We start from the raw sequence: 24,831 nt of genomic DNA, 5'->3' as shown, positions 1-24,831 counted from the left end.
GTGGAGTGAGTGGTTTATTTTGTAAGCAATAAAGAGTGTTTGTGGATTATATACCTGTAGCCAGATGCCCCCCTCCCCCCCCCCATTTGCAGACTGCACACAAAACAGCAGTTTCCTGTTATGCTGTTACAAAGCCACAAGCAGTGGAAGCTCCCTGATGATGATAGATACTTGCTTAAAGCTGCATTGCTCTAGATCAATTGTATTCATGCTTATGGATACGTAATCAGTTATTGTAAGGAATGAGTGACCACCAATTAGGGTGACCAGACGTCTCAATAAAATCGGGACTGTCCCAATTTTTAGGTCTTTGTCTCACATCCCAACCAATGCATGGTCGGGACGCCATTTGTCCTGATATTGTGGCTTTGGTCGCTCCGGCGTGTGGTTTGTTTCCGTTTTGTGTTTTGTTTTTTTTTTGTTTTGTTTTTTTTTTGCTTAGGGAACTCCAGTCGCTGCTTTTTGTTGTTGTTTGTTGCTTCCCCCATGTGTCCTGATATTTTCTTCATTTCATCTGGTCACCCTACAGCCAATGGCAAAACAAAGAGGCAAATGTCACCTTTTATGGAACCATGGTATTATCTTGGTGACTGTATAAATCTCAAGACAGGCGGCCAGGTCAGGGGTACCAACAAGGAAATATAACAGCATGCTAAATTCGCTACTGGACCGGAAGCAGTAGAGCCCTCCTGCGGATCCAAAGGGACTTTGGGGACTCTTGTCGCCTCACGGCCGATCTCCAGGTAGCTATCGCCTGGCCAGCCTCAGCCACTTGCAAAATCAAAACCAACATCCACGCCTGCAGCCTGCCGGCATGAATGTGTTGTGTGTGAGTATACATGCGCAAGTAAGGGAAGCAATAAATTAACCCTCAGTGCTGCTCTAGTTAGACCTTTGTCTGTGGTGTTAAGGAAAAGTTAGCACATGTGACTCCATTTTGGTTTGGGGCCCACCATTGTCTAAAAGCAAGCACATCATGCACCAGGAGGAGTGTTCCTTAGATACTGCATCCCTGTGAAAATCCTCCCCCTTGTCTCCAGCCTGCCTTGACTCCCAGTATCTGTTTTTTGTCAGTCTCTAACTCCCTATCTCCTGGCCTTTGATGTGAGGCCTCCCATCCTGATAATAAAAGTTACTGATGCATGGCTTTTGGACCATGCTGTGTAATTAACATACTGGTTTAGCATGAGGAATACACCAAGCAGGGATAGGTGGTAGATAAGAAAAGGGTTTGTTTATTGGCTAAGGTTTCCAATGCATGAGGGCAACATGCTTTGCTAAAAAGTATATAACCTTTGTATAATCTGTATTCAGGGTCCCCTCCTGGCTAGCGGGGGGGGGGGGAGGCACCACGCTCGAGCGTAATAAACTTAGTCTTTTGGGAACTCTGCAGTTGTGGACTTTGTTTACATGCCTCAGCCTAGATTCGAACTGTGCGTGACCTACCAGGTGTAATTCGTAGCATTTCTGTGCGTGACCCACCAGGTATAATTCGCAACAGTTGTGTGCGTGTCCTCTCAGGTATAATTCGTAACAGGGGTTATTTCTTGGCTGGTTCCAAGAACGGGTGACCATACCAACACTGTGTCCAGTATCTGCCTGCTCCCCCGTCTTGTAGGGAGACTCCTGCTGCAGGTCTAACACTAGGTTATACATTAAGGAGCCCTGTAAGCCTTGCACTGGAGCCAATTAAATGCCTGGTATAGGAGAGTCTGGGTGATGGGCAGGTCATGCCCCTCCCTTGTGTTAGAAGCTTAATAAAAGTTGCAGCCTGCCACTTAATTCTGTGCATGTGTTTGTCCTCATTTTGCTGCTGTATCCATACCAGTAAAGTTTAGCCAGCACTTCTGTGGCTAACACAGAAAAGATTCTGGGATGTGTGGTCAACAAATCATGAAAATTTTCCATAGAAAAGAATTAAAGATGAATATTTACTACACCATCTTCATCCACATGTAGTCAGAATGATCATTCAAAACCCTGATTTAGGCCTTCTAGCAGCTCTTCAATATCTGCTTCCTTCAGGAGTAGTTTGTTTATCTTCAACACCCAAAAACCAGCCAAGGGTCAATCAGTGATTATGCCACCAAAATAACTGAAAGGCAAAACTTTGAAATTGGTAAGAAAGTTGTAGCATTCTTTCATAGTAACAATCATAACAGTAGCACAATATTAGCAATTTAAATAAATGATTGAAGCATTTTTCGCCCAGCTGTGCTCCTGCAGCCGTAGCCCCAGAGTTCTTGAACATGTGAGTCTTTGGCTGGTCCCTTGAGAGTCAGGGGAGAGAAGAGTGGTTTGAAAGGGCATCTAGACCCTGCCTCACCTCTGGTTGCTGTGCCTTTGGTGTAGCATAAAATGAATAAATTAAAGAAATGGTTGAGGCATTTCACCTGGGATATATCTGTACAGACAAACAAACCCAGAGGTCTGCTACTCGGTGTTGCAAGTGAAGAAACAAAATTAGAAGAATCAACACTGGCAAAAATGCAAAACAGTTGAGCATCACTAAAGACTTCCGTAATGCTCACAAAATTTGATAACAAGTGGTGCGCTGAGACTACTGCTTATCAGGCTGACTAATATTATTTTAGTGTTTCCTTGTATTCCCCCATCTGTCTATATCCACCTATTGTCTCTTGTTTTATAGTTAGATTGTAGGCTCTGCCCCAAGGAGTTTCTGTTTTTTCTGTTTGTACAGCAAATTGCAAAATGGAATCCGGGTCCATGACTGAGGCTCCTAAGGACTATGATATAAGTAATAAATGTAATCCTATCTAATGCTCTTGATTCTACATCTAAAAAGAAGACCAGTCTTATGTCAAAATTGCTCAAGAAGCCAGCTCAAAATGCAGAAAAAAGTATGACCAGGAGGTCTTTGCCATTTATGTAGTCAATTAGAATAAAATGAAGAAGTTGAGGTAACTTCAGCAGCAGTCATCCTGAATTTAGGACCTATGAGTGCTCAGTACACAATCTGAACTTTCCTAAGCTAGAAGAAAACAGTCACAAAGCATATTATAGAAGTTTAAAAAAAATATTCAGCAATAACTATCAACCTTATGGATGGTTAATTGAAAAGGGAGGAGTGATGGCCCAGGAACTCTGAAAAAGATGGTCCCTATATTGGCATCCAACTACCCTAAGCCTGTTGAAATTTGGAGTTAACATGTATTTTGCCCAGGGACTTTGCACAGCGGCACAATTTATAAAAGCAATTGGAAAAAAGGGTTCAAAGAGACTTGACAGGTCAGGTTGATGGGATTACTCTTCCAGCTCAAATGGAAACAATGAAGAATTGTAACTACACATGCACAAAACTGATACAGAGAAGCTATAGAACCTTTACCTTAATTAGCTAAGAGGACTGATATCCGATCAGGGGAGAAGGGAATGTGACTGAAGGAATGGAATCCTGCATTCCTTTCTTCTCTTCTTGCATTTAAAATTAGAAATCTAAATTTTTGTCCCAAATCTGTGTTTGCAAATATGTTGTGTAGAAGTTTGTTCCATCGAGATGGTGGAAACTTGTGGCAATAAAGTCAGAACATAATAGTTCTGTCAATATTTAAAGAATTTTCCAGCCAGCTCAATCGATGGACTGAGATGTTTACCATGTTCCAATCAGGTGTTGCCTAGTTTTTAGAGGTTAACATTATATAGGCTCACCAAGTGATGACCAGAAGATAAGAAGGTTCTTATCTCAGAATCAGGCTAGACAGAATTAAATATAGTGAGTTCAATGTCTTGTAAGGACCCTGGGGGTGCATGGCAAGAACACTCACAATAGTACAATTTGGGGGGTACTGGTGGTATCATCCCTTACAGAAGCTACTTAGATTAGCATACTCACACCCTTCCTTGTGGACCTGGGGTGCAAGATCAAAGACCAGTCTCATCCCTGGCATGCCAAATGAGTAGAGCCCGGCGTGGACACAAAATTTCTATCCACATCCAATCCACGATCAGCAAAAGCAGTCTGTGGATATCTGCTGATTTTCAGGGCTTTACAAATGAGTCCGATGGTCCAAGTTCCTCAGTCCTCGAGATTAATAGTGAATAATAGAGCTGAAGGGTCAAATGCTGAGTAGCTAAGTTAACAATAGACAGCTAAGAGACTCAAAAGCTGAAGAAGAAAAAGCTCCCTACCCACGGTGGTTTTCCCTCTTACAGGGCCTGAGCACTCTCCTGGGTATTCATGCTAATGCTCAACCTTTCATGACCAAATCTAGCTTCCTCACCCACATAATTTTGGGGTGCACTTATTCTATAGCAGGGGTTCTCAAACTGGGTGTTGAGACCTCTCAAGGGGTCACAAGGTTATTACAGGGGGGGTTGCGAGCTGTCAACCTCCACCCCAATCCCACTCTGCCTCCAGCATTTATAATGGTGTTAAATATATTAAAAAGTGTTTTTAATTTATAAGGGGGGTCGCACTCAGAGGCTTGCTACATGAAAGGTGTCACCAGTAAAAAGTCTGAGAACCACTGTTCTACAGGCTATCATATCTGTGCACATTAATGTCAATTAGCTCACTCTCAAACCTGCCACTTCTTGCCCAAAGTGGTTTAAGGTTGTTACTTCCATGTTCCTGCAGTGTTCCTTGTGGTCACTATTAAGTTCCTGTTCTTAGGTAAACATGTCTAGTTCCCCAAAATCTAAACGGATGACCGTTAGGCCATTTATCTATGCCAAAGATCACAAGCCTATTTAACCATACTTATGCTAACTCGCTTAACCTAATCATACAGGATACTGGCTTGTAGGTTCTCTGTGTTACAGCCAAACATAATAAAGTAATTCAAATCAAAATATAAGCAAAATAAACCAAACAAGCAAACCAATAAATAAAGGCAGAATATAATAAAGCAAACCAGCAGGCTAGCCCTGTGGGCTAGTGAAAACTTGTAAATCAGTAGGTACTGAAAAAACAAATAAATGGGGAGAAATATATTGGTGCCTGGGTGTAAATACAAAAGGATGATACGTCTACCTAGCTTAGTTGACCGATAGACCCAATGAGACGGGCTTGAAGCACACTAGTGAGAGAAAGTAAGGAACTCATGGTGCTACAACTTTTCTGTTGATAGAAGATTTTGGTTTCCTAACCTGTCAAGCTTTCTCTTTTTACTAGTACAACCTTCACCACTAGACAAAATGGTATAATCTTGTGGTGTGGTGAATGTTGTACTAGTAAAAAATCAATTAGTAAGGACAGCTCAGGTAGGCAAACTCTTGGTAGCTATGAAGTCATAGATATCATTCTACACAAGATGGTATAATATCTATGACTTCATGGCTACCAAGAGTTTGCCTACCTGAGCTGTCCTTACTAATTGTTTTTTTTTGAGTTTTGGTGGTATGTGAAGTTCAGGGGTTCTCAAACTGGGGGTCGTGAGCCCTCGGGGTCATGAGGTTATTACGTGGGGGTCGCGAGCTGTCAGCCTCCACTTCCAAACCCCAGTTCTCCTCCAGCATTTATAATAATTTTAAATATTAAAAAAGTGTTTTTAATTTATAAAGGGGGTTGCACTCAGAGGCCTTCAGTATGAAAGGGGTCATCAGTACAAAAGTTTGAGAACCACTGATATGGTGGTACCTTCTTACTGAATCATTTGTTTATACAAAGGAGAAACAGTGAACACAATTCACAACTGTTTGCTAATGCATGCGTGGCTGGATTGCTAGGGTTGTATACTCCTCCTAATACCAGTGATATCCTGGGGCCCCCTCCTTCAGAAAACCTGAGAAGGAACAATGCCTGGTGGCTTATTTAAACAGAGTGTATCTCTCTTTTAAAATATTTTAAAATAAAGTCCTAGTTGACTGAATCACAGAATTCTTCGCAATGGGTTTGCAAAGGCTGAATTCTCTTGTGATTGGCTCTAAAGCAAAGATGATTTATCTTTAAAAGAAAATACATCTCTGTCAATCTAGTCTCATATAGCTCAGTGACCTCCTGACTTCTTAAGTACCAGATTGGCCTCTGGGGTCTTTGAAGTAAGGCTACTTACTCTAAACACAAGTCCAGGCCATTTGGTTTATGAGTTTTTAGGTATAGACTCTCCTCCTACCACAAAGACTCTTCCATATTAAACTATTAACCATTATGAATCTTGTTCTCTTGGAGCCTGATCCCGATCTCCCATTGAAGTTTTTCTGAAGAAAAGACTGCAGGATCAGAACCTCTGTATTTAAAAGTGAACTACAAAGGTTTATTGAGCCTTTAAAAACTTATTTCAGTAATAAATAATTGACCTTAAAGTAGACAGACCTGAGTCTGTGTGAGCAGTGGCACACTGAAATTTGGCACTATTGATAGCTATGCCAACCATAACACAAACCCTGAATGCAAGCCCGGTGGATACTCCAACTATTAATCATGTGGTCATCTGACACTTGGTGCTTTCGCTGAAGAATGACACTTACACATGGGTCAAAACAAAAGAAGACTTTTCCTCTCAGTCTGGCAGACATAAAGGAAAAGACAGGAGTCAGCTAGAATGTAGGGTAATTCAGTGAAAGGCGTTACATTTAAAAGCACTAAATAGCAGTAGGACATTACACTACTCATAGTTCTAATATAATTATTAATGATCGCAATAACCCTTCATGTTCCATAGGAGACGCAACTCCCATGGAACCTCTCACTCCAAGAAAAAAAAAAAAACATTTTGTCATGAGAGTTCTTCCCAAATCAGCATTCTTTAGATATTTAGTGCTTATCTGTGATACACAGATGTTTTTCCACTGTGGTCACTGCTGGAACGTTGGTAAGCCAAGTGCCATTTCTGGCCAAGGCCTAGATATCAGCTGAGATAAACTCACAGCTGGAAGCCAGGCCAATTCCCTTGTGTATAGAAGATCTAAGTTATTGTATAAGAATGTATTTGGTGTTTAAACTTCATGAAAACTAATTGGATGCTGCATGTATTGTTCTCATTCAACTATACCCCGAGTTATAATGTAACAACAAACATTTGCATTGTATAAACCCCTGTACTAAATAACACATCAAATGAGAAAAAACCCTGTGTAATGCAACTGATAGTGTCTTGCAAGAAGATGTTAAATCCTGGTTAATTAAGCCATTGTGCAAGATGAAGGATCAAAGACTTTGTTAATTGCATTCCTCCCCACACACCATGAAGAAGGGACCCCTGTGGGAACTGTTGCTGTCAGCTTGGTTTCTGTGAGAAGAAACTATAAATAAAGACACAGAAAAATTCTTCATCTCTATTTGGATTCTAACTGGGCAGAATAACTGAGTGAGAAGATGTTGGGTCGCCCTCAAAGTTATATAAGTATGATGGAATTATAATTATGTAGTTGTAGAAATAAAGATAGACAAAAGAGTATATAGGTATTGTAAAAAGGTATGAACATCAGTTCCATGCTGTTGAATTTCACTCTGTAAAAAATGCAAGGCCAAAGTGCTAATTATTTCAGGCCGGTACAGGACAAAGAGTCTGTGCTGGAAAGTGATAAGAACTTTGAGAAAACAATGCTGTTCGATAAAACAACACTCTGATGCTCTTCCCCCGCTGGAGCCCCTTGTCATGCCTATGTAAATCTTGGTATCCAAAGAGGGAAAAATAGATAGTGGGATAAAACTTGTTAAATGAATCAAGAGTCATAGATTGTGTTGTTAAGTAAAAGAATGGATGATGAGTGCATGGAATTGAGAGCCTGAAGCAGGGAAATAATTGGTTAGTAAATGGTGCCAGCTTAATCCTAAGAATTTCAACCTTGGTATCGATAGGCCAAAGAATATGCAAAGTGGAGATAACGAGATGACCCCCGGAGGGCGAACCGGAATCCACCCAAAACGCATCAAGGAAGAACAAGAAGATAACACCTAGCCATCATGGAGCAGTCATGGATGTACCACCTGCTTATTGAGCTGATTGATGGTCATCTCAATTGTAAATTCAACATGATGAAGCAACCTCCATAGACTTGTATTGAACCAGAGACCTATAAAAATTGGGTCCAGGGACTGTGTTCTTTGAGTCTGGTTCTGCAACCACCCTCCAGGAGCATCAGATGCGCATCTGACAATGACTCGGCTCCACTCTCGTGTCCAGGCCACCTGGCCAATGACTTGGTACGAGCAACGTCTAGGCTGGTAACTGTAACAGCCTTTTTGTATGAATATGTGTGAATGTCTGTGTGTGTGAATGGATCTATATAGAAATTGCATATAGGAATATTTTGTTGTAGTTACAATAAACGTGGCAATTTGCCTTGTCCCTCTTACAAGATCCTGTCGGTATCATTTTTATTAGTGTAATGAAGAGAGGTCACTAGAGTGACTCGGAGTAGCCCTAAAAGACTTTTGGGAAACTGGCAGATTATGACATCTGCCATCTTTTGAAATTATGGACTGTGACTCACCTGTACACATATTTTTAACCACTTTAACCTCTCAATAACTCGCATTACTTTTTCTTAGCTAATAAACCTTTAGTTAGCTTACTATAGAATTGGCTATCAGCATTGTCTTTGGTGTGAGATCTGAGATACAAATTGACTTGGGTAAGTGACTGGTTTCTTGGGCCTGTGTGCAACCGGAATATTTTGTGATTTTTTTTTTTTATGTGACCATTTATCACATTGTGCAGGTGGCAAGATAGACTGGAGTGTCTAAGGGGACTGTCTTTGACACCATATTAAGACTGTTACAGGAGTTCACATTTGTTATTGTCTTGGTGAAATCTAATTCTAGAACATACCTCCAGTTTGGGATGTCTGCCCTGCTTTTGACAGTCTGCCCTAAGGTAAGCACTCAAGGGGTTGAGGAACTCCAGACAGCATGACAACTACCCTCATGACTTGCCGGGCATCCTTAAATTTCTTTACTGTGGAGTGGTAATTGCACTAAGGCATGTTCTACTCTGCTATAGCATGATAGTGTGAATAAATTGAACTGTCTTGTCAAGCTTAAACGAAATAGAAGTATTGTAAATGTTAGGCCTCAAACTTCCGTATACTTCAAAATGCAAGCCTTGCAAAAATAAAGCTTAAGCTTGTGGTCAGGACACGCTGCAACCAAATAACATTTTATGCTGACTCCTATGTACTTATCAAACCCACATTACCCACATTTAAGACCCAATTGGCTACAAAAAATAAATAAGCCTCAATTATACGAACAACTAACAATTAGATATAAAAATTAAATATGCATCAATTATGCAATTACGGCAACCACATAAACAATGTGGCCCACCCTGATTGGTTGCTCTGTTCTAAAACACGGCCGTCAAATCAAATAAAAAGGATGAAGGCACAGGACTGTGTGTGTGTATTAGTATCCACACCCCCTAAACAAAAGGGACGTGCACTTCTCGACTCTCTGTACCTGGCCAGTGCAAAAAGCGGCCGACTGAAGGGTAACGTATTTTCGAACGAATGCAGGGTAAGTCTACGGAGTGAAGAAGTCTGGTTGCTCGAGCCGAATTGATCATAGTTGTATTGATACTGTAGCATAAAGCCAATAATAGGTGGCTGATGCATAATAGCTTTGCATGTATTTGTGCTTATCTTTCCAGTAGTCCAAGCGGATGCCTGTAATGCTGTCGTTCATTAGCTCCTTATACATATAGTTGTGTTTGTCTTTGGAATACTTTGTCACCAGAAATGTAAAACTGGTGAATAAGAGCTTTACTTATGCTTATCTTCGGGGCTTTTATTATAACCTGCCAGGACCAGCATATGTAAAGTCATTGTTCAGGAACTCGCAGATGGTCCACAATATTGCATGTACTTGCTCTTGTCTTCAATATAATTTGCCATTTGTATTAATTCTTATTCAGTGCTGGTCTTTGGTTTTCCTTTTTTTGTTTTGTTTATGCTGTCACCATAGTCTAAAATAATTAAAAACGTTCCTTGAGGAATAATGTGTAGTTCTTACTTATCTTATACAGACACCACTTAACCTCATTACATCTGTGTTGGGTGGTGGGAAGTAGCGAACACCCCGGAGTGAATTAGGGCCCCAAGGCGTGCCTCCTCCTTCCTTTATCTCCGCAGGTAGCACAGATGCTTCTACAGTAATGGACGGGGTTTTCAGTCTCTGTAGGTAATCCAGTGCCCCAAGCAGGGGTAGCGAGGTCGATGGAAGCATTCTTCTGTCAACCAAGTTGCATCTACATCTGGGGTTAGGTTAGTATAGACACTGCATTCAGGGGTGTGGATTTTCCAGCCCTCAGCGAAGTAGCTATGTTGATCCAAATTTTGAGTGTACACAAGGCCTCAGTTCCTGCTGCACTTCCTCGGTTGAGGTTTCTCCACTTGGTCCCACCAAGTTGTCTTTGCCCTTTAACTGGATTCCCCACAGATCTTTACCTTTGGCCCTTCCCTTATCTGTCTCACTCCCCCACCCTTGAAGTTTTTTCCTTCCCAATGTTGACAACAAGATGGCAAGACAATTTGTGAATGGCTCCTTTCAAGCAAAACTACCTCATAAAACTCTCTCCTTCCTCACCCCCTTCACAATCCATAGAGTATTTAGTTCTCCACGCAATAAATTCTCTCCTCCCCTAAATTAATTCTTCCTATCCACCCTGAAATTTAACTGCCTGAGTCCAAAATCAGTTACTCCTTCTGGTACCTTCTAGGGCTCAGTTCCCATTTATGACAGCTTTGGCCTGCCTCCTTCTGAGAGCTGGGCATATCCATGCAGGCTCTTTCAGCTACTGCTCTGAACTCCCATCTCTAAAGCAAGGTGAAAGAAGTGAGGGGAAGACAGTTCACAGCAAGATCACTCCATGTGTTCTGTGTGTCTTCACCTGCCAGGCAAAGGCACAGAAAAAAAATCTGGCAAGTAGGCAGAAAGTTGAGCCAGCAAAGGCTGTAAGTTTCTGGCCACAAGCTGGAAACTAGACAAACCTGCACTAAACTGGGGGAATGCTAAAGTTTTTTTGTTTTGTTTTGGCATCAATATAGCTCCTCCAGCAGTAGCAATAATGGAAGCTGTGCGTTTAGGCAACACATAGTTAAAACACTTGTATCTTTCTACACTACATCTTCTACCTTTGTTGCTACCCATGAAGTTGCACTAGGGCTGAAAAGAACATTTGCAAATGTTCCTAATGTAGATAAGGCCTCAGTAACTTCAGCTGGAGTGTATACCCATCTGAGGGTAGAATTTTCACTGATAGGGAGAGAGTTCCAAGTGTTGGGGCCAATGTGGAAGAAGGTACAGAGAGAGGAGTGGGAGACTTTAACTTTTGGGGGATTTCTCAGGCCCTGAAACTTACCTCTAAAATATTAGTACTTTCAGTGGCGCAACACACCTGCAGACAGATATAAAAGTCAAGTGGCTTTGAATAGAAGAGGAATAGAGTTGGGTCCTATCCAGGTAAAACGCAAAGAAATAAGAGCTTAAAGCCCCACCCTGGTCCAAATTTACACAAAATATGTGGATATATTGTTTTTCTGATTTATATTTCCTTTGCCTAAAGCCTGCTTTTCCACCTATAACAAAACATGGGTTTCTCTGTGATGTTTGAAAAAACAAACATTTATTTTTTCAAATGCCACAGGGGAAAAAAGGGCATTTTTTTTTTAAGAAGAAAATTGGAGTCTTATTCTTTCCACTACAGGCAGATCTTTCACAAATGAGGCTTGCAACAGAGTGAACTTCCTTAAAACTGATCCCAGTTCCTCAGTTACTGTGGGCTGGTCTAGACATAGTCTTGGCACTGATTCAACTAAATGAATATAGCAACCAATGTAGTTACATTAATGAAATCTCCTGGTGTGGATGCAGTTATCTTATTTTCTGATTTATTTAAGTGTTTATATTGCATTAATAAATTTAGTTAAATTGGTGCAAAAACAGTCTATAGACCAGGGGTGGGCAAACTACGGCCTATGGGTTGGATCTGGCCCATCAGGGCTTTGGATCCGCACCGCAGGATTGCCCCCCGGGGTGCCATAGACCCCGCGCCTCCAGGCACCGCCCCCTGCTGCTCCCGTTGGCCGGAAGCGGGGAACCACTGCCAATGGGAGATTTGGGGGAGGTACCTGGAGGCGCGGCAAGGGCAGTGCATGGAGCCCTGTGCCTCCCCTCCCCCAGGCACAGAGCCCTGTGCGCCCCCTCCCGGAGCGGCACAGTGCCAGGGCAGGCAGGCAGGAAGCCTGCCCTGGCCCCGGTGTGTGCTGCTGCCACCCCAGAGCCACTTTAGGTAAGTGGTGCTGGGCTGGAGCCCGAACACCTCCTGCACCCCACCCCCCAACTCCCTGTCCTAAGCTCCCTGCCTACACCTCACACCCCTCCTGCACCCCAACTCCCTGCCCTGAGCCCCTTGCCACACCCTGCACCCCAACTCCCTGCCCTGAGCTCCCTCCCGCAGTCCACACCTCTCCTGCACCCCTGCCTTGAGCCCCCTTCTGCACTCTGCACCCCTCCTGCACACCAACCCACTTCCCTGAGCCCCCTCATGCACCCCGCACCTCTCCTCTGCCCCAGTCCCTTGCCCTGAGCCCCTTTCTGCACACTGCACCTCCTCCCGCACCCTGCACTCCCTCCCACACCCCAAACCCCTGCCCTGGCCCTGCATACAATTTCCCCACCCAGACGTGGCCCTTGGCCCAAAAAGTTTGCCCACCCCTGCTATAGACCACAGTCTTAGTGGAGCCTCAATGGAGTCAGACTGCAGGGATGGGGAAGATATTGTTGCCAAATCTCATGAGTTTCACAATATTTACTCTTTTCCCTGACGCACCAACTCTTGCAGCTGAGAATCTTAGCTTTCCCTTTTTTTTTTTTTTTAAAGCAAGTTTCTAATCCTCACAATTGTGGAAAAAAGCATGACAAGCATGATCTGTATGAACCTTAAGAACTAAGACAGCCCCCCAACCTGAAGCAAATACTCACCAGCAACTACACACCACACTACAGAAACACTAACCCAGGAACCGATCCCTGTAGGAAACCTCATTGCCAACTCTGTCCCCATATCTACTCTAGCAACACCATCAGAGGACCCAACCACATCTGCCACACCATCAGAGGCTCATTCACCTGCACGTCTACTAATGTGATATACGCCATCATGTGCCAGCAATGCCCCTCTGCCATGTACATTAGCCAAACTGGACTGTCGCTACATAAAAGAATAAATGGACACAAATCGGACATCGGGAATGGGAACATACAAAAGCCAGTGGGAGAACACTTCAATCTTCCTGGACATTCTGTAACAGATTTGAAAGTAGCTATACTTGAACAAAAAAACTTCAGAAACAGACTTCAAAAAGAAACACCAGAACTAAAATTCATTTGCAAATTTAATACCATTAATTTGGGCTTGAATAAGGACTGGGAGTGGCTGGCTCATTACAAAAGCAGCTTTACCTCTCCTGGAATTGACACCTCCCCATCTGTTGTTGGGAGTGGACTACATCCACCCTGATTGAATTGGTCCTGTCAACACTGGTTCTCCACTTGTGAGGTAACTCCCTTCCCTTCATGTGTCAGTATATTTCTGTCTGTATCTGTAATTTTCACTCCATGTATCTGAAGAAGTGGGTTTTTTACCCACGAAAGCTTATGCTCAAATAAATCTATTAGTCTTTAAGGTGCCACCGGACTCCTTGTTGTTTTTTAAAAAAACAACAGGAACCCAAAACTATGTATTAGTTATTATGGAATCCCTGTTGCATGGAGGTTTTTAGGAACAGGTTAGACAGACACCTCACAGGGATGGTCGAAGTTTATGAGCCTACATTAGCGCAGGGGGCTGGATTTGATGATCTCTCAAAGGTCTCTTCCAGAGCCACATTTCTATGACTCTATTATTTCTACAAATCTCATTATTTCTAAACCAAGCTCATGATTTTGGGGGGCTTGGCTCATTGTTTCTGACCCCTGGGGGTTGGCAATATTGGACTGAGCACCAGCTGTGGGTCTGAGACTGGCTTTCCCCAGAGCTCTGGGAAAACCTCTGCTCTCAGGAGCCCTCCTGCCATTCAGGGAAGAAGCAGCTCCCTAACAAGACTACATTTCCCATCATGCCTCAGCACCCCTAAGGGAATCGCTACAAACTCCTCGCCTTCTTGAGAAACGGAGAGCCGCGATTTCACAGCGAGGCAATGACCACACGGAAAGCCCTGCGCGTTGGGGGCCTCGGTAGCTTGCCACCCGCTGGAGACGTGAGGAGAGGGAGTGAAAAGCGGCTCGGTTCGGCCCTGTGCGTCCTACGGAAATGGCGGATGGTCCCTAAAGAGCGGCTGGGCTGCAGAGCCGGGAGCGAGCGGCCTGGGCCATGAATGCTCCAGGCGGGGGCTGGGACGGGGCCTGCGGGGGCGTCCGGCTCCTCCTGGACCTGTGAGTGGCTCGGATCGCGGCCCCTCCCCGCGTTGTTCCCCCTCCCCCCACGCTCCTTATGGCCCCGGTCCCCCCGCGCGTTCTGCCCCCCCCCTCCTTATTGCCCCCCTCCGTGCGTTATAACCACCCCCAGTTCTTATTGCCCCCCCCGTCTGTTATACCTCCCACCTCCTCACTGCCCCTGGCCCCCCGTGTTCTACCCCCCTTATTGCCTTCGGCCCTCTGTGTGTTATGCCTCCATCCCCTTTATTTCCCCACTCCTTAATCCCCCCCCGCCCTTTATTGCCCCCCAGCCTGTAACCCCCCCAGCCTCTTCATATCCCCTGCACTTTATATCCCCAGACCCTTAATGCTCCCCTGCATGTTATAACTACCCCCAGCTCTTATTGCCCCAGACCTCTTGCATGTTATACCTCCCCTAGCCTCTTATTGCCCTCCCCCATGTTATATGCCTCCGCCCTTATTGTCTCCCAGTGACCTAGCATTGTCCACACCCAGGCTTCGGTCGGTTGAACTGTGTTGCTCCAGGGATGGATTTTCATACCCCAGAGCGACATAGATCAACCTAGTGTAGACCAACCCTTAGTTACATACCATACCTTATCCAGTCATGCTTGTAGTGACAGCAGTAAGATAATTTACATATTTTTTGTTAATGCATCTGTTTGCAAGATCCAATCACACAGCCCTTCATACAATTCCCTTTCTTAGATGGTAAAACTACTACTGTCAGGTCTGCATTATATCTAACTGTGGCTTCCCAAACAGTAATTTTCCACTTCACTTTTGTCCTAGCCATAGAGCCTTATGGGACTCTGATTCAGTTTGGACAACACCAATAATAATCCCATCACTACCCTGCTTTTTAACCCTTCTGCCCTCATACCCATCCCCCCATTAAATCTCTACTACCATGCATAGTGGTAACCCTCTTTTCCCCCCACCTTAATCTGTCCATCTGTTCCCCACCACCCCACATCTTCCTCTTTGGTGTTTGCACCCTGATGACTCAAACTGTTTGGATTTTAAACCTCCGATACAGCTGGTACCTATTGCTCAATGGGGTGAAGCTGGTTTTAGTAAGTTTGGAAGGAAAAACTATATAAGGAGTAAACTTGCTGAGTGAACATAGCATAACATCTTGCACTTGCTCAATATGTTAGCATTGTTACCAGTTCAGCATACTGAGCACTGGTCTACTCTCGAAACTTTTGCCAGTACAGTGATGTTGCTTAGGGATGAGATATATATATTTTGACATTTTTGTCCTGGTAAAAGCCTAATATAGATACAGTTATACCATCAAAAAAAGTGTTTTTGCTGGTATAGCATATTTTGTTTGGGGAACTGATATAAGCAATACCAGCAAAAGCACACTCTTGTGGGTATAAGCTATGTCCATGCTATGAGGACTTGCTGATACAGCTCTTCCAACAAGGTCTGTCTAGTATAGGCAAAGGCTTAGGCTTGGTCTACGCCACACAGTTTTGTCGGCAAAAGAATAGAGGTGTACACACTACAATGCTCCTCCTGCTGACAAAACTCTCCTGCTTTGCCGACAAAATAAAACCACTTTGACAAGAGGCATAGAGCTTTTTGCAGCAAAGTTAGATCAACAATGCATCAGTGTAGATGCTGCGGTTTGTTACACTGCAGTAACTGACCTCCAGGAGGTATCCCACAATATCCACTGTGACTGCTCTACTCACTGTTTTGAACTCTGCTGCCCTGCGTCCAGCTACATGGGCATGCGCCCCTCCCATTTCAAAGCCCCAGGAAGCTCTGAAAGTGCTCAGTGTGGAAAGCTCATATAGGACCATAATAACAGGCAGGGCAGGCTGCTGTGCTGTGCGTAACTGGGGAGGGAGGCAGGGGCTGATGGCAAGGTTTCCCCTTCCCACTGCTGGTGTACCAATCTCTACTGAGCTGGGATGTGGGGACAGGGGAACACCAGCTACCTATGCACCAGCTTCTGCCTCAGGCTTGGTTACTTCTGCTTGCAGTCTGAACTTAAAGAGACAGCATGCCGACACAGTCACTCTCCCCCAACACACACACACTGTCTTTCTCTCTTACATACACACTCCCCCAACACACACACTCTCGTGTCTGTCTCTGTCTCTCTCTCTCTCTTACTGTTCAGCAATTTCAGTTTGGTTATATTACTGAGTGCTACTTTAAAAAGTGATTTAAAATGTGTTACTTTTTCGGTGCACACAGCAGTCATTACAAGGTTCATAGCATGGTGCAAACAAACAATGCCAGGCTCAGCACACTACAGTCACATACATTACTGTGGCTCAGAGTTAGTATGCTCCTTCAAGGCATCCCCCAGCCACATAGCGCCCCCCCCTACCTTCCCCCCAGGTTGGGCTCCTCTTATAGCTTTGTGTTTATATTGCACAGCCAATACTGAACAGCAGTGCGGGATCCATGCTTTCTGACAGAGATGGCTGGGTTGCAGGTTACCAGGGCAGTTGAAAAGCATCTGGCAGTCTAGTAGGATGACCATGGAATGATGGGATTGAGAACCCTTCATCATGTGATGTTGTACCTGCCCCCACGGGGCATTGCAAACCCTTCCGAAAGCACCCTGTGGCAAGTTGAACAGTGAGATAGTGCAAGAGCTGCTTGTGCGGGTGCGCTCCACTGACACAAGGAGTATAGTGTGGACATGCTACAGCAGTGGCTGTATGTCAACATAACTTGCATTGACAAAACTCTGCAGAGTAGACGAGGCCTAAGTGTAGATGCTCAGGTTGTCTGCACTTAAAATGCTAGTGGCATGGCTTCAGAATAGACACTTACTACCGTGACAGGAAGGGTTCTCCCATTGCTGTGGTAAATCCATCTCCCTGAGATGCAGTAGCTACATCGGTGGAAGAATTCTTCCATTGACCTACCACTGTGTACATTAGGACTTAGGTTGACTTAACTACATCGCTCAGGGGCATCAATTTTTTTTCCCCTGGCTGTTCCTGGAGCTCCAGTGTTCCCTGCACCAGCATAAATTGTTGATTCAGTAGACCTCAATGTTCATTATAAAGAAAGGCCACAGCTGGGTTTTGTGGCGAAGGCTTGGCTAGGTTTATTGTCAACAAAGCACCATCTTAGCATCCCGTATATCAGTATACTATACGAGTATGCTAACACATGTATGCTAGTGATAAGGTATCAGTTCAATCAACATAGCATTATCCCTTAGGCTAATACAGAGCTACACTTCCCATTACTCTCCTGTTATGCATTGATACAAACAAGTTACATATTACATTCCAGATGTTATTAGTTACCATCCTTGTACGCTATAATTTGAACAAAATCTCCTCATCCATTATCCCAGTGGTTCTCAAATTTATTTGATTGTGGCCCCCTTCTTTGTATCTTTAGTAGTTTATGTGTCTCAAAGTATTTTGAAGATGAAAAATGCTATAGAAATGCTGGGTATTACTACTGGCCGCATCTAGTAAAAAAATAAACCTTTGCCATTGGCAGCTCTGACAATTGTCATCATGTTCCCTCCCAGTCTAGGGAAAGCGGGCTCCTTGTCCTACAGCATGAATGATTCAGTAATGTGGAAGATTAAAACATTTAAAGATTGTAATGAAAGATGTTTCATGATTCGGAGTTTGAGAGAAAAAGTTCTTGCACCTCTGCTTCCTTTTCATGTTGTTATTTATATCTTTTTTTACACTGTTATCTAAAGGACTTGGTATAAAAGATCAAAATGTTTTCATATATGAAAACAATTAAAAAACATAAATAGGTCCTGCTTCCTGCTCATGTTGCTCACTTTTTGTTTCTGGTAAGATTTCAGATGTAGATGGGCCCCAGCTCTCACCACAGCCCAGGCACACCTTGTTGCCTCCAAGAGCTATACACAATGCAATTGTAGTCCTCCCTTCTTCAAATAATCCAGTATCCTTCAAAGAGGCTTTTCCCCCATCCTATTATTGTAGCTGATGTTTCTCAAAACATGCAAGAAGAACATTGCGGTGCAATATGTCATTGTGCATAACAAGTCGACAGGCCAAATTCTTTTTGTCAGCTATACAAATACTTCAAAAAGAAAAGGAGTACTTGTGGCACCTTAGAGACTAACAAATTTATTTGAGCATTTCTTTTTGCAGATACAGACTAACACGGCTGCTACTCTGAAACAAATACTTCAGGTTTCAGAGTGGTAGCCGTGTTAGTTCGTATCAGCAAAAAGAATGAGGAGTACTTGTGGCACCTTAGAGACTAACAAATTTATTTGAGCATAAGCTTTCGTGGGCTACAATCCACTTCATCGGATGCATGCAGTGGAAAATACAGTAGGAAGATATCTATCTATCTATCTATCTATATATATACACACGCACAGAGAACATGAAAAGTGTAGTTAGCCTAGATTTATATTGGTGTACATGGGAGCAGAATTTGGCCTTATTTGTTTACATCTTATGCTAAATATCTGTAAAGGCTTTGTTCATCAGTTCTCTTGTTAAGTAACATCAGTGCCCAGCAAGTCCTAGTGACCTTTGTCTAAAATTTCATATTTTGCACACCCTTTATGGTGCAGTACAAATTAAATATGGATAAAAGAAAAGGAGTACTTGTGGCACCTTAGAGACTAACCAATTTATTTGAGCATCTCACGAAAGCTTACGCTCAAATAAATTGGTTAGTTTCTAAGGTGCCACAAGTACTCCTTTTCTTTTTGCGAATACAGACTAACACGGCTGTTACTCTGAAACCTGTAAATATGGATAGAAATTGTAATATAATTGATGCCGCTTCAGATGTGTTTATTTGACTATGCAGTGTCTAGAAGGACGACTTAATGTGTGGTTTCAGAATAGCAGCCGTGTTAGTCTGTCTCCGCAAAAAGAAAAGGAGGACTTGTGGCACCTTAGAGACTAACCAATTTATTTGAGCATAAGCTTTCATCCAATGAAGTGGGCTGTAGTTCACGAAAGCTTATGCTCAAATAAATTGGTTAGTCTCTAAGGTGCCACAAATACTCCTTTTCTTTTTACTTAATGTGTGTGTATTTGATTGTGTATTCTCAAATTTCTGCATCCTGATTATGCAACTGTCACATCAGAACAGATCCAGTGAGATTTGCTTGTATGCAGAGGGTTTATCATGAAGCTCAGGTTTTCTGTTGTGGTGGTGGTGGTGGTTCAGTTTTTTAAGAAACCAGGGAAATTAAGTGCAGGAAATTACATTAATTCAGCTTTGCAAAAATCAATTTGCTCTTATCTTGTGCAAGAAAATATTTTTAATGGGGAGGTAAAATATCTTTTATTATTTATTATTTTATTTATTATAACTTTTGCCGTAGTTTAGGGAGCATGAGGAGATTTTAATTTGGGGCTGGTGATTTTCATGAAAGCTGAGTTAGTACGGTCTCATTAAGGCTTCTGTCCTGTAAACACTTAAGACCTGATCCTACAGTTACTCCTCAGGGCATTCTGCACCAAATAATTAAAAATTATGTGCACAATATTTTAAAATTCTGCAATATTTTATTTGTCAAATAAATGTGGAGGCTCCAGCATGGCATTGGGGAGTACAGGCCACTGGCTGCACAGAGGTGGGAGATCACTGTGTAGCTCTCTGCCAGGACACGGACTCAGTGGTGAGGCTGCACCCAACCCTGACACAACGCAAGGACCAGGCCTGCCCCAGATACACCCCAGGGCCCTGCCGTTCCATGCCAGGTCCACCAGGTGTGGGCAGGCAAGATCCAAGTGTGGAGGGGCTTTGTGTGGGGGGGATCCATTGTTTGCTGAGAGGGTTCTTTGTGGGACAATATGGGTGTGGGTGGCTCAGTGGTGGATCTGGGTGCGGGGGGGATCTGGATGCACAGGGTCTTGTTGGGGGGTCCTGGGTGCAACAATAATGGGACACTGTAGGGGGGTCCAGGTGAAGGTGGTTGGGGCTCAGCGAGGGGTGTCGGGGGGGGGGGGGTTAGAGCTCGGCAGGGGGTCCTGGGTGTGGAGGGCTCAGTGAGGGGAGGTCCAGATATTGGGTGAGGGATACCCAAAACATACTGCTGGGGCGGGTCTTATGACCATTCTTGTGGCTTCCTTTTGCTTCCCTGTCAGAAAGTCATTTTTCTGCAGGGAAGCAAAGAAATCTTCGGGGGACACAAATTCTGCACATATGCAATGGTGCAGAATTCCCCCGGAAGTGAGCTCTATCTGTATGTCTACACTACAAATAAACACCTACAGCCGGTCCATGTCAGCTGACTCAGGCTCGTTGGGCTTGGGCTAACGGACTGTTTAATTTCAATTTAGGCATTCAGGCTTGGGCTGGAGCCTGGACTCGAGCTGGAGTCGAGGATCTAGGACCCTGTAACATGGAAGGTTCCTAGAGCTGAGACAGCAGCCTGAGCTGCAACAACTATACCCCAGCTAAACAGCCCCTTTGCCCACACCCTACTAGCCTGAGTCAGCTGGCACAGGCCAGCCATGGGTTCTTAATTGCAGTGTAGACATGGGCAGACTCCTAGAGCCGAGGATCTTCACAGGTGCTGGGGTCTGTGTGCGTGGAGCTTGTTGTAGGTTCAAAACCTTAAAAAGGTGATTAAGTTTTCACATGCATAATGAGTCTGAGGTAAGGTGTCTGAGTTAATTCAAGTGAATTTCATAGCCTGAGAGCCATGGAGACTGAAACCTTCTATTAATCTGTAAAACAGGAATAGTAATAGCAGAGCAGTTTCCTCTCCACAGTCCTGTCTATGTCCCTCACTCCTGATGAGGGTAATATTGTCTCTCACTGTTGATGGCTCATTGAATCCTTGGCTTCTCTGCTGTGACTGCCAACAAGACTGTCAGTTAAGTTCCACATATGCCGGTGATATTCGTAACGTGGATAATTGTTCAATGGTAACCAGACTGTAATCACCAAAAAACTATTAGAAGATGACTTTTTTGATCACTGCTACTAACAACGTGGGCTTGATAGCAATTGATGACCTAAGGTATTCCATTTTCACTTTTGTAGTTATCAGACTACTTGGAAAAAGGCAGCAGAGTCTAGAGAGGAATGAATATAGGGATAATCAAGTACCTCTGAGTTCTTTCTAACACTGGCTCTGATTCCAAATGATAACAGGATTTCCTCATTGATGACGTTAGTAAATACGTTGTCTTATCATTTCATGTCCTTGAGCATTTGTCCTGTGTAGCAACAATAGATATATGATTGCACTCAAAATTTATAATTATCTTGCCAGGGACCCTGATTACTTGTTTGAGACTGAAGATTGACTTGACAACAAATTTTGTGGATAATGTTCACTGAATTTTGAAAATTATATATTTAAACCTATCATTCTGTTTCCAAGGAAACTTAAATGTTTATTGTGCCTAGATATCACATTTTGTGTTATGGGAGCTGGCCATTTCCAGGGAGTCAGGGACTAGTCTACCTGTGACAGGCTCCGCTAAGGAGAATGAGCCAACCCAGATCCACCTGTTAGTAGTTAATTCCCTAGGTGGCTGGGCTGCAGTTAATTAGCTATAGAACACAGGGCCTCATAGAGACTTATGAGGGCTCAGGCAGGGAGCCCCAGAATACTTAGAGAGGATGCTCCTGAGGAAAGAGACTTGTCAGGAGAGCTGGTTAGAGAGCTCACCAGAAAAGGGAATCTAGGAGAGGTGTTGCTGGGGCAGGGAGCAGGTTCCAAAAGGACTATGAGTTGCAAAGTCCTAGAAAGGCTTAGTCCTAGCAGAAGGACCTTTCCAGACAGTGACAAGAGGTCCTGATCCCAGAAGAATAATACGCCACTCCAGAGAATAGCTGCAATGGTTTGACCCCTTTAGGGACCCTGAGTCTAGGGAAGGAACCCTACTCTTGGGTGTTGGCAGTAGGCCTGACTCCAGAATGGGTGTCCCAATAATGAGGTGAAGAGCCTGGGCAGAGGAGACAGGTGGACTTATATGGGGAATACAAACTAATATTAACTTGCTCCTTTTAGCTAGGATGCTGGGTCTGAAGACTTGCTTGCAGGTGTGTTGGGCCTTGGATTAAATAAATGACATCCCTGAAGGGGCACTGTTTGCTGTAGACAAGCCTAATTGAATTGTGTGTTAGAAGCCTGGCTGGAATGGTGCAAGAATAGATGAGGGAGAAGAATAGCTGAAAAAATGTAATGATGGATTTTTTAGTTTATCAGGTCATTGCAGTTGTAGATCGTATCGTAGGAAAATGAGGGGAAAGGTTAATATTTTTACACAACTGTGGTTGTTGCCATTTTTATTCCTGACTCGTCCAAGTTTGTTTGGAAACAAAAGATGGAAGAGGAGCACCTAAGTATATGTCACACGTAGGCAATGTGTATCCAAAAAGCCACAGCTCTTATCTTACTGACCATAACCACTGTTATAGGAAGCATCAGACAGCAACTCAGTGGAAGTAACAGTAAGAAATTAGCAAAGAGGAGCAGATACTTCAGTTTTTGCAACTTCTCCATACAGAATAATAGTATCTTTACTCTTTATTAAGAAGTTTATAAAAATATGGCAATTACTATATGTATTATTGTATCAGAGCTCCCCTCACTCCAAAAGAGTAGAGCAAATTGGCTATCAAAGAGATAGGGGAGAGAGAGAGAAATGAGAGATAATAATGAGGTCATGGTAACAATATTCTCTGTGAAACTCCAAACTATGTTTTTGTCTTTGTGGTGTTCCTCTTAGCTGAAGTAGAACACAACTATCCCTGTAAAACACTTCCGTTAGAAAAAACAAACAAAGAAACTAATATTTAGAAGGATAGAGCCCAAGGGAAGATCAGGAATTTGAAGAATGTACAGGATAGAATAAGGTGGTGATGTGTTGCCAAAATTTTTAACAAGGGTGAAGGAATATTGATAATGCAAGATGAAACCTGATGTAAAAATAAGAAAGTAGGTAGTTGTTAGGTAAAATTGGTTATAATTAGCTTTGCTGCTGTTTGGCAAATTAAAGTTGTTTTTATAAGATTAAAGGAAGAGAGGGCGGATATATTCGAGACAAGTGGAACACTGATTCATACATAGGTAGGGAATATGAAAGGGGAATTTGAACAATGAGTTTTTGCTTAAAGGGCCCATTTGACAGCCAAGACCATGGGACACCTCCTGGATGATGTGGTAGGTCCTCCTGCTAGCTCTGCTATAAGTAGCTAACAGTAAAAACCTTATAACCTTATTTTATAATCTTATATAGTAAAAATCTTGAATTATTCAAACTGTACCGTAGAATCTCTTTGGATAGAAATTCCATGCTTGAATAATGAGTATAGCAGAAGGAATAGCAGAACCAACTATCTGACAAGGATGGTGATTGTGAAATGCTCACAGAGATGAGAGAGGCTACAAAAATAGAAAAATCAATAATAACGTGGGATTTCAACTATCCCCATATTGACCAGCTGCATGTCACCTCAGGACAGGGTGCAGAGACAAATTTCTAGACACCATAAATGACTGCTTCTTGGAGCAGCTAGTCCTGGGCTCCACCAGAGGAGAGGCAGTTCTCGATTTACCCCCGAAATGGAGCACAGGATCTGGTTCAAGAGGTGAATATATCTGAACTAGCTTGATAACAGCAACCATAATGTAATTAAATTTAACATCCTTTTTGGGGAGGAAATACCCAAGAAGCCCACCACCGTAGCATTTAACTTCAAAAAAGGGAACTACACAAAAAGACCATGAATCACACGAGCATCCAACCTGGTAGTTTATTTGTTCAGACATTGGAGAATAAAAAATTAATTTGTAGGGCTATTGCGCGATTGAAAACAATTGCACAATTTAAAAAAATTAATCATGCGATTAATCACACTGTTAAACAACAATAGAATACCATTTCTTTTAAATATTTTTGGATGTTTACTAAATTTTCAAATATATTAATTTCAATTACAACACAGAATACAAAGTGTACAGTGCTCACTTTATATTTATATTTTATTACAAATATTTGCACTATAAAAAAACAAAAGAAATAGTATTTTTCAATTCACCTAATAGAAGTACTTTAGTGCAATCTCTTTATCATGAAATTTAACTTACAAATGTAGAATTATGTACAAAAAATATTTGCATTCAAAAATAAAACAACGCAAAACTTTAGAGCCTATAAATCCACTCAGTCCTACTTCTTGGTCAGCCAATCACTCAGACAAAAACAGGTTGGTTACAATTTGCAGGAGGTAATGCTGCCTTAGAATTCAGACATACTCTTTGTTGAAGATAAAGATTCTAAAGAATAGTTAATATATAAATGAATCAAATATACAGAAAGAAAGAACTAATAAAGCATTAGTATTTACTAACAGGTACTAACCTGGAACTCCTCCTAATAATAGGTCACCCACCACTCTTTTTCTTTCTCCCCCATATTCTTATGCCTCCACCTGTGACCTGAAACAAGTTTGTGCTTCAGATTCTTATCTATGAAATGGGGGTATTGACTTTGACTTCATGGTGTGCTGTCATTACTGAGTTG

At 42.9% G+C, this 24,831-nt stretch overlaps 1 protein-coding gene across 7 annotated transcripts in view; it reads left to right on the top strand.

Annotated features, from left to right (window-relative positions):
• The first annotated feature begins 14,098 nt into the window (after positions 1-14,098).
• AMN1 (antagonist of mitotic exit network 1 homolog) overlaps positions 14,099-24,831 on the top strand; it is a 56,382-nt gene continuing 45,649 nt past the window's right edge. For 3 of the 7 annotated variants that reach the window (XR_006288940.1, XM_027829714.3, XM_027829713.3), the window contains exon 1: positions 14,170-14,338. Coding sequence is in view for 3 of the 7 variants with exons in the window: in XM_027829714.3 (XP_027685515.2) it covers positions 14,277-14,338 (62 nt within the window). In the remaining 4 variants the exon portion in view is untranslated. Of the gene's footprint in view, positions 14,339-24,831 lie in introns of all 7 variants that reach the window. The other 4 variants (XM_037878504.2, XM_043540883.1, XM_007067472.4 and 1 more) reach the window with 3 other exon arrangements.

This window comes from Chelonia mydas, chromosome 1, assembly GCF_015237465.2.
Source record: "Chelonia mydas isolate rCheMyd1 chromosome 1, rCheMyd1.pri.v2, whole genome shotgun sequence".
Lineage (NCBI taxonomy): Eukaryota > Metazoa > Chordata > Testudines > Cheloniidae > Chelonia > Chelonia mydas.
The sequence above is the reverse complement of the archived record's forward strand: the minus strand, read 5'-3'. Positions and strand labels throughout refer to the sequence as shown.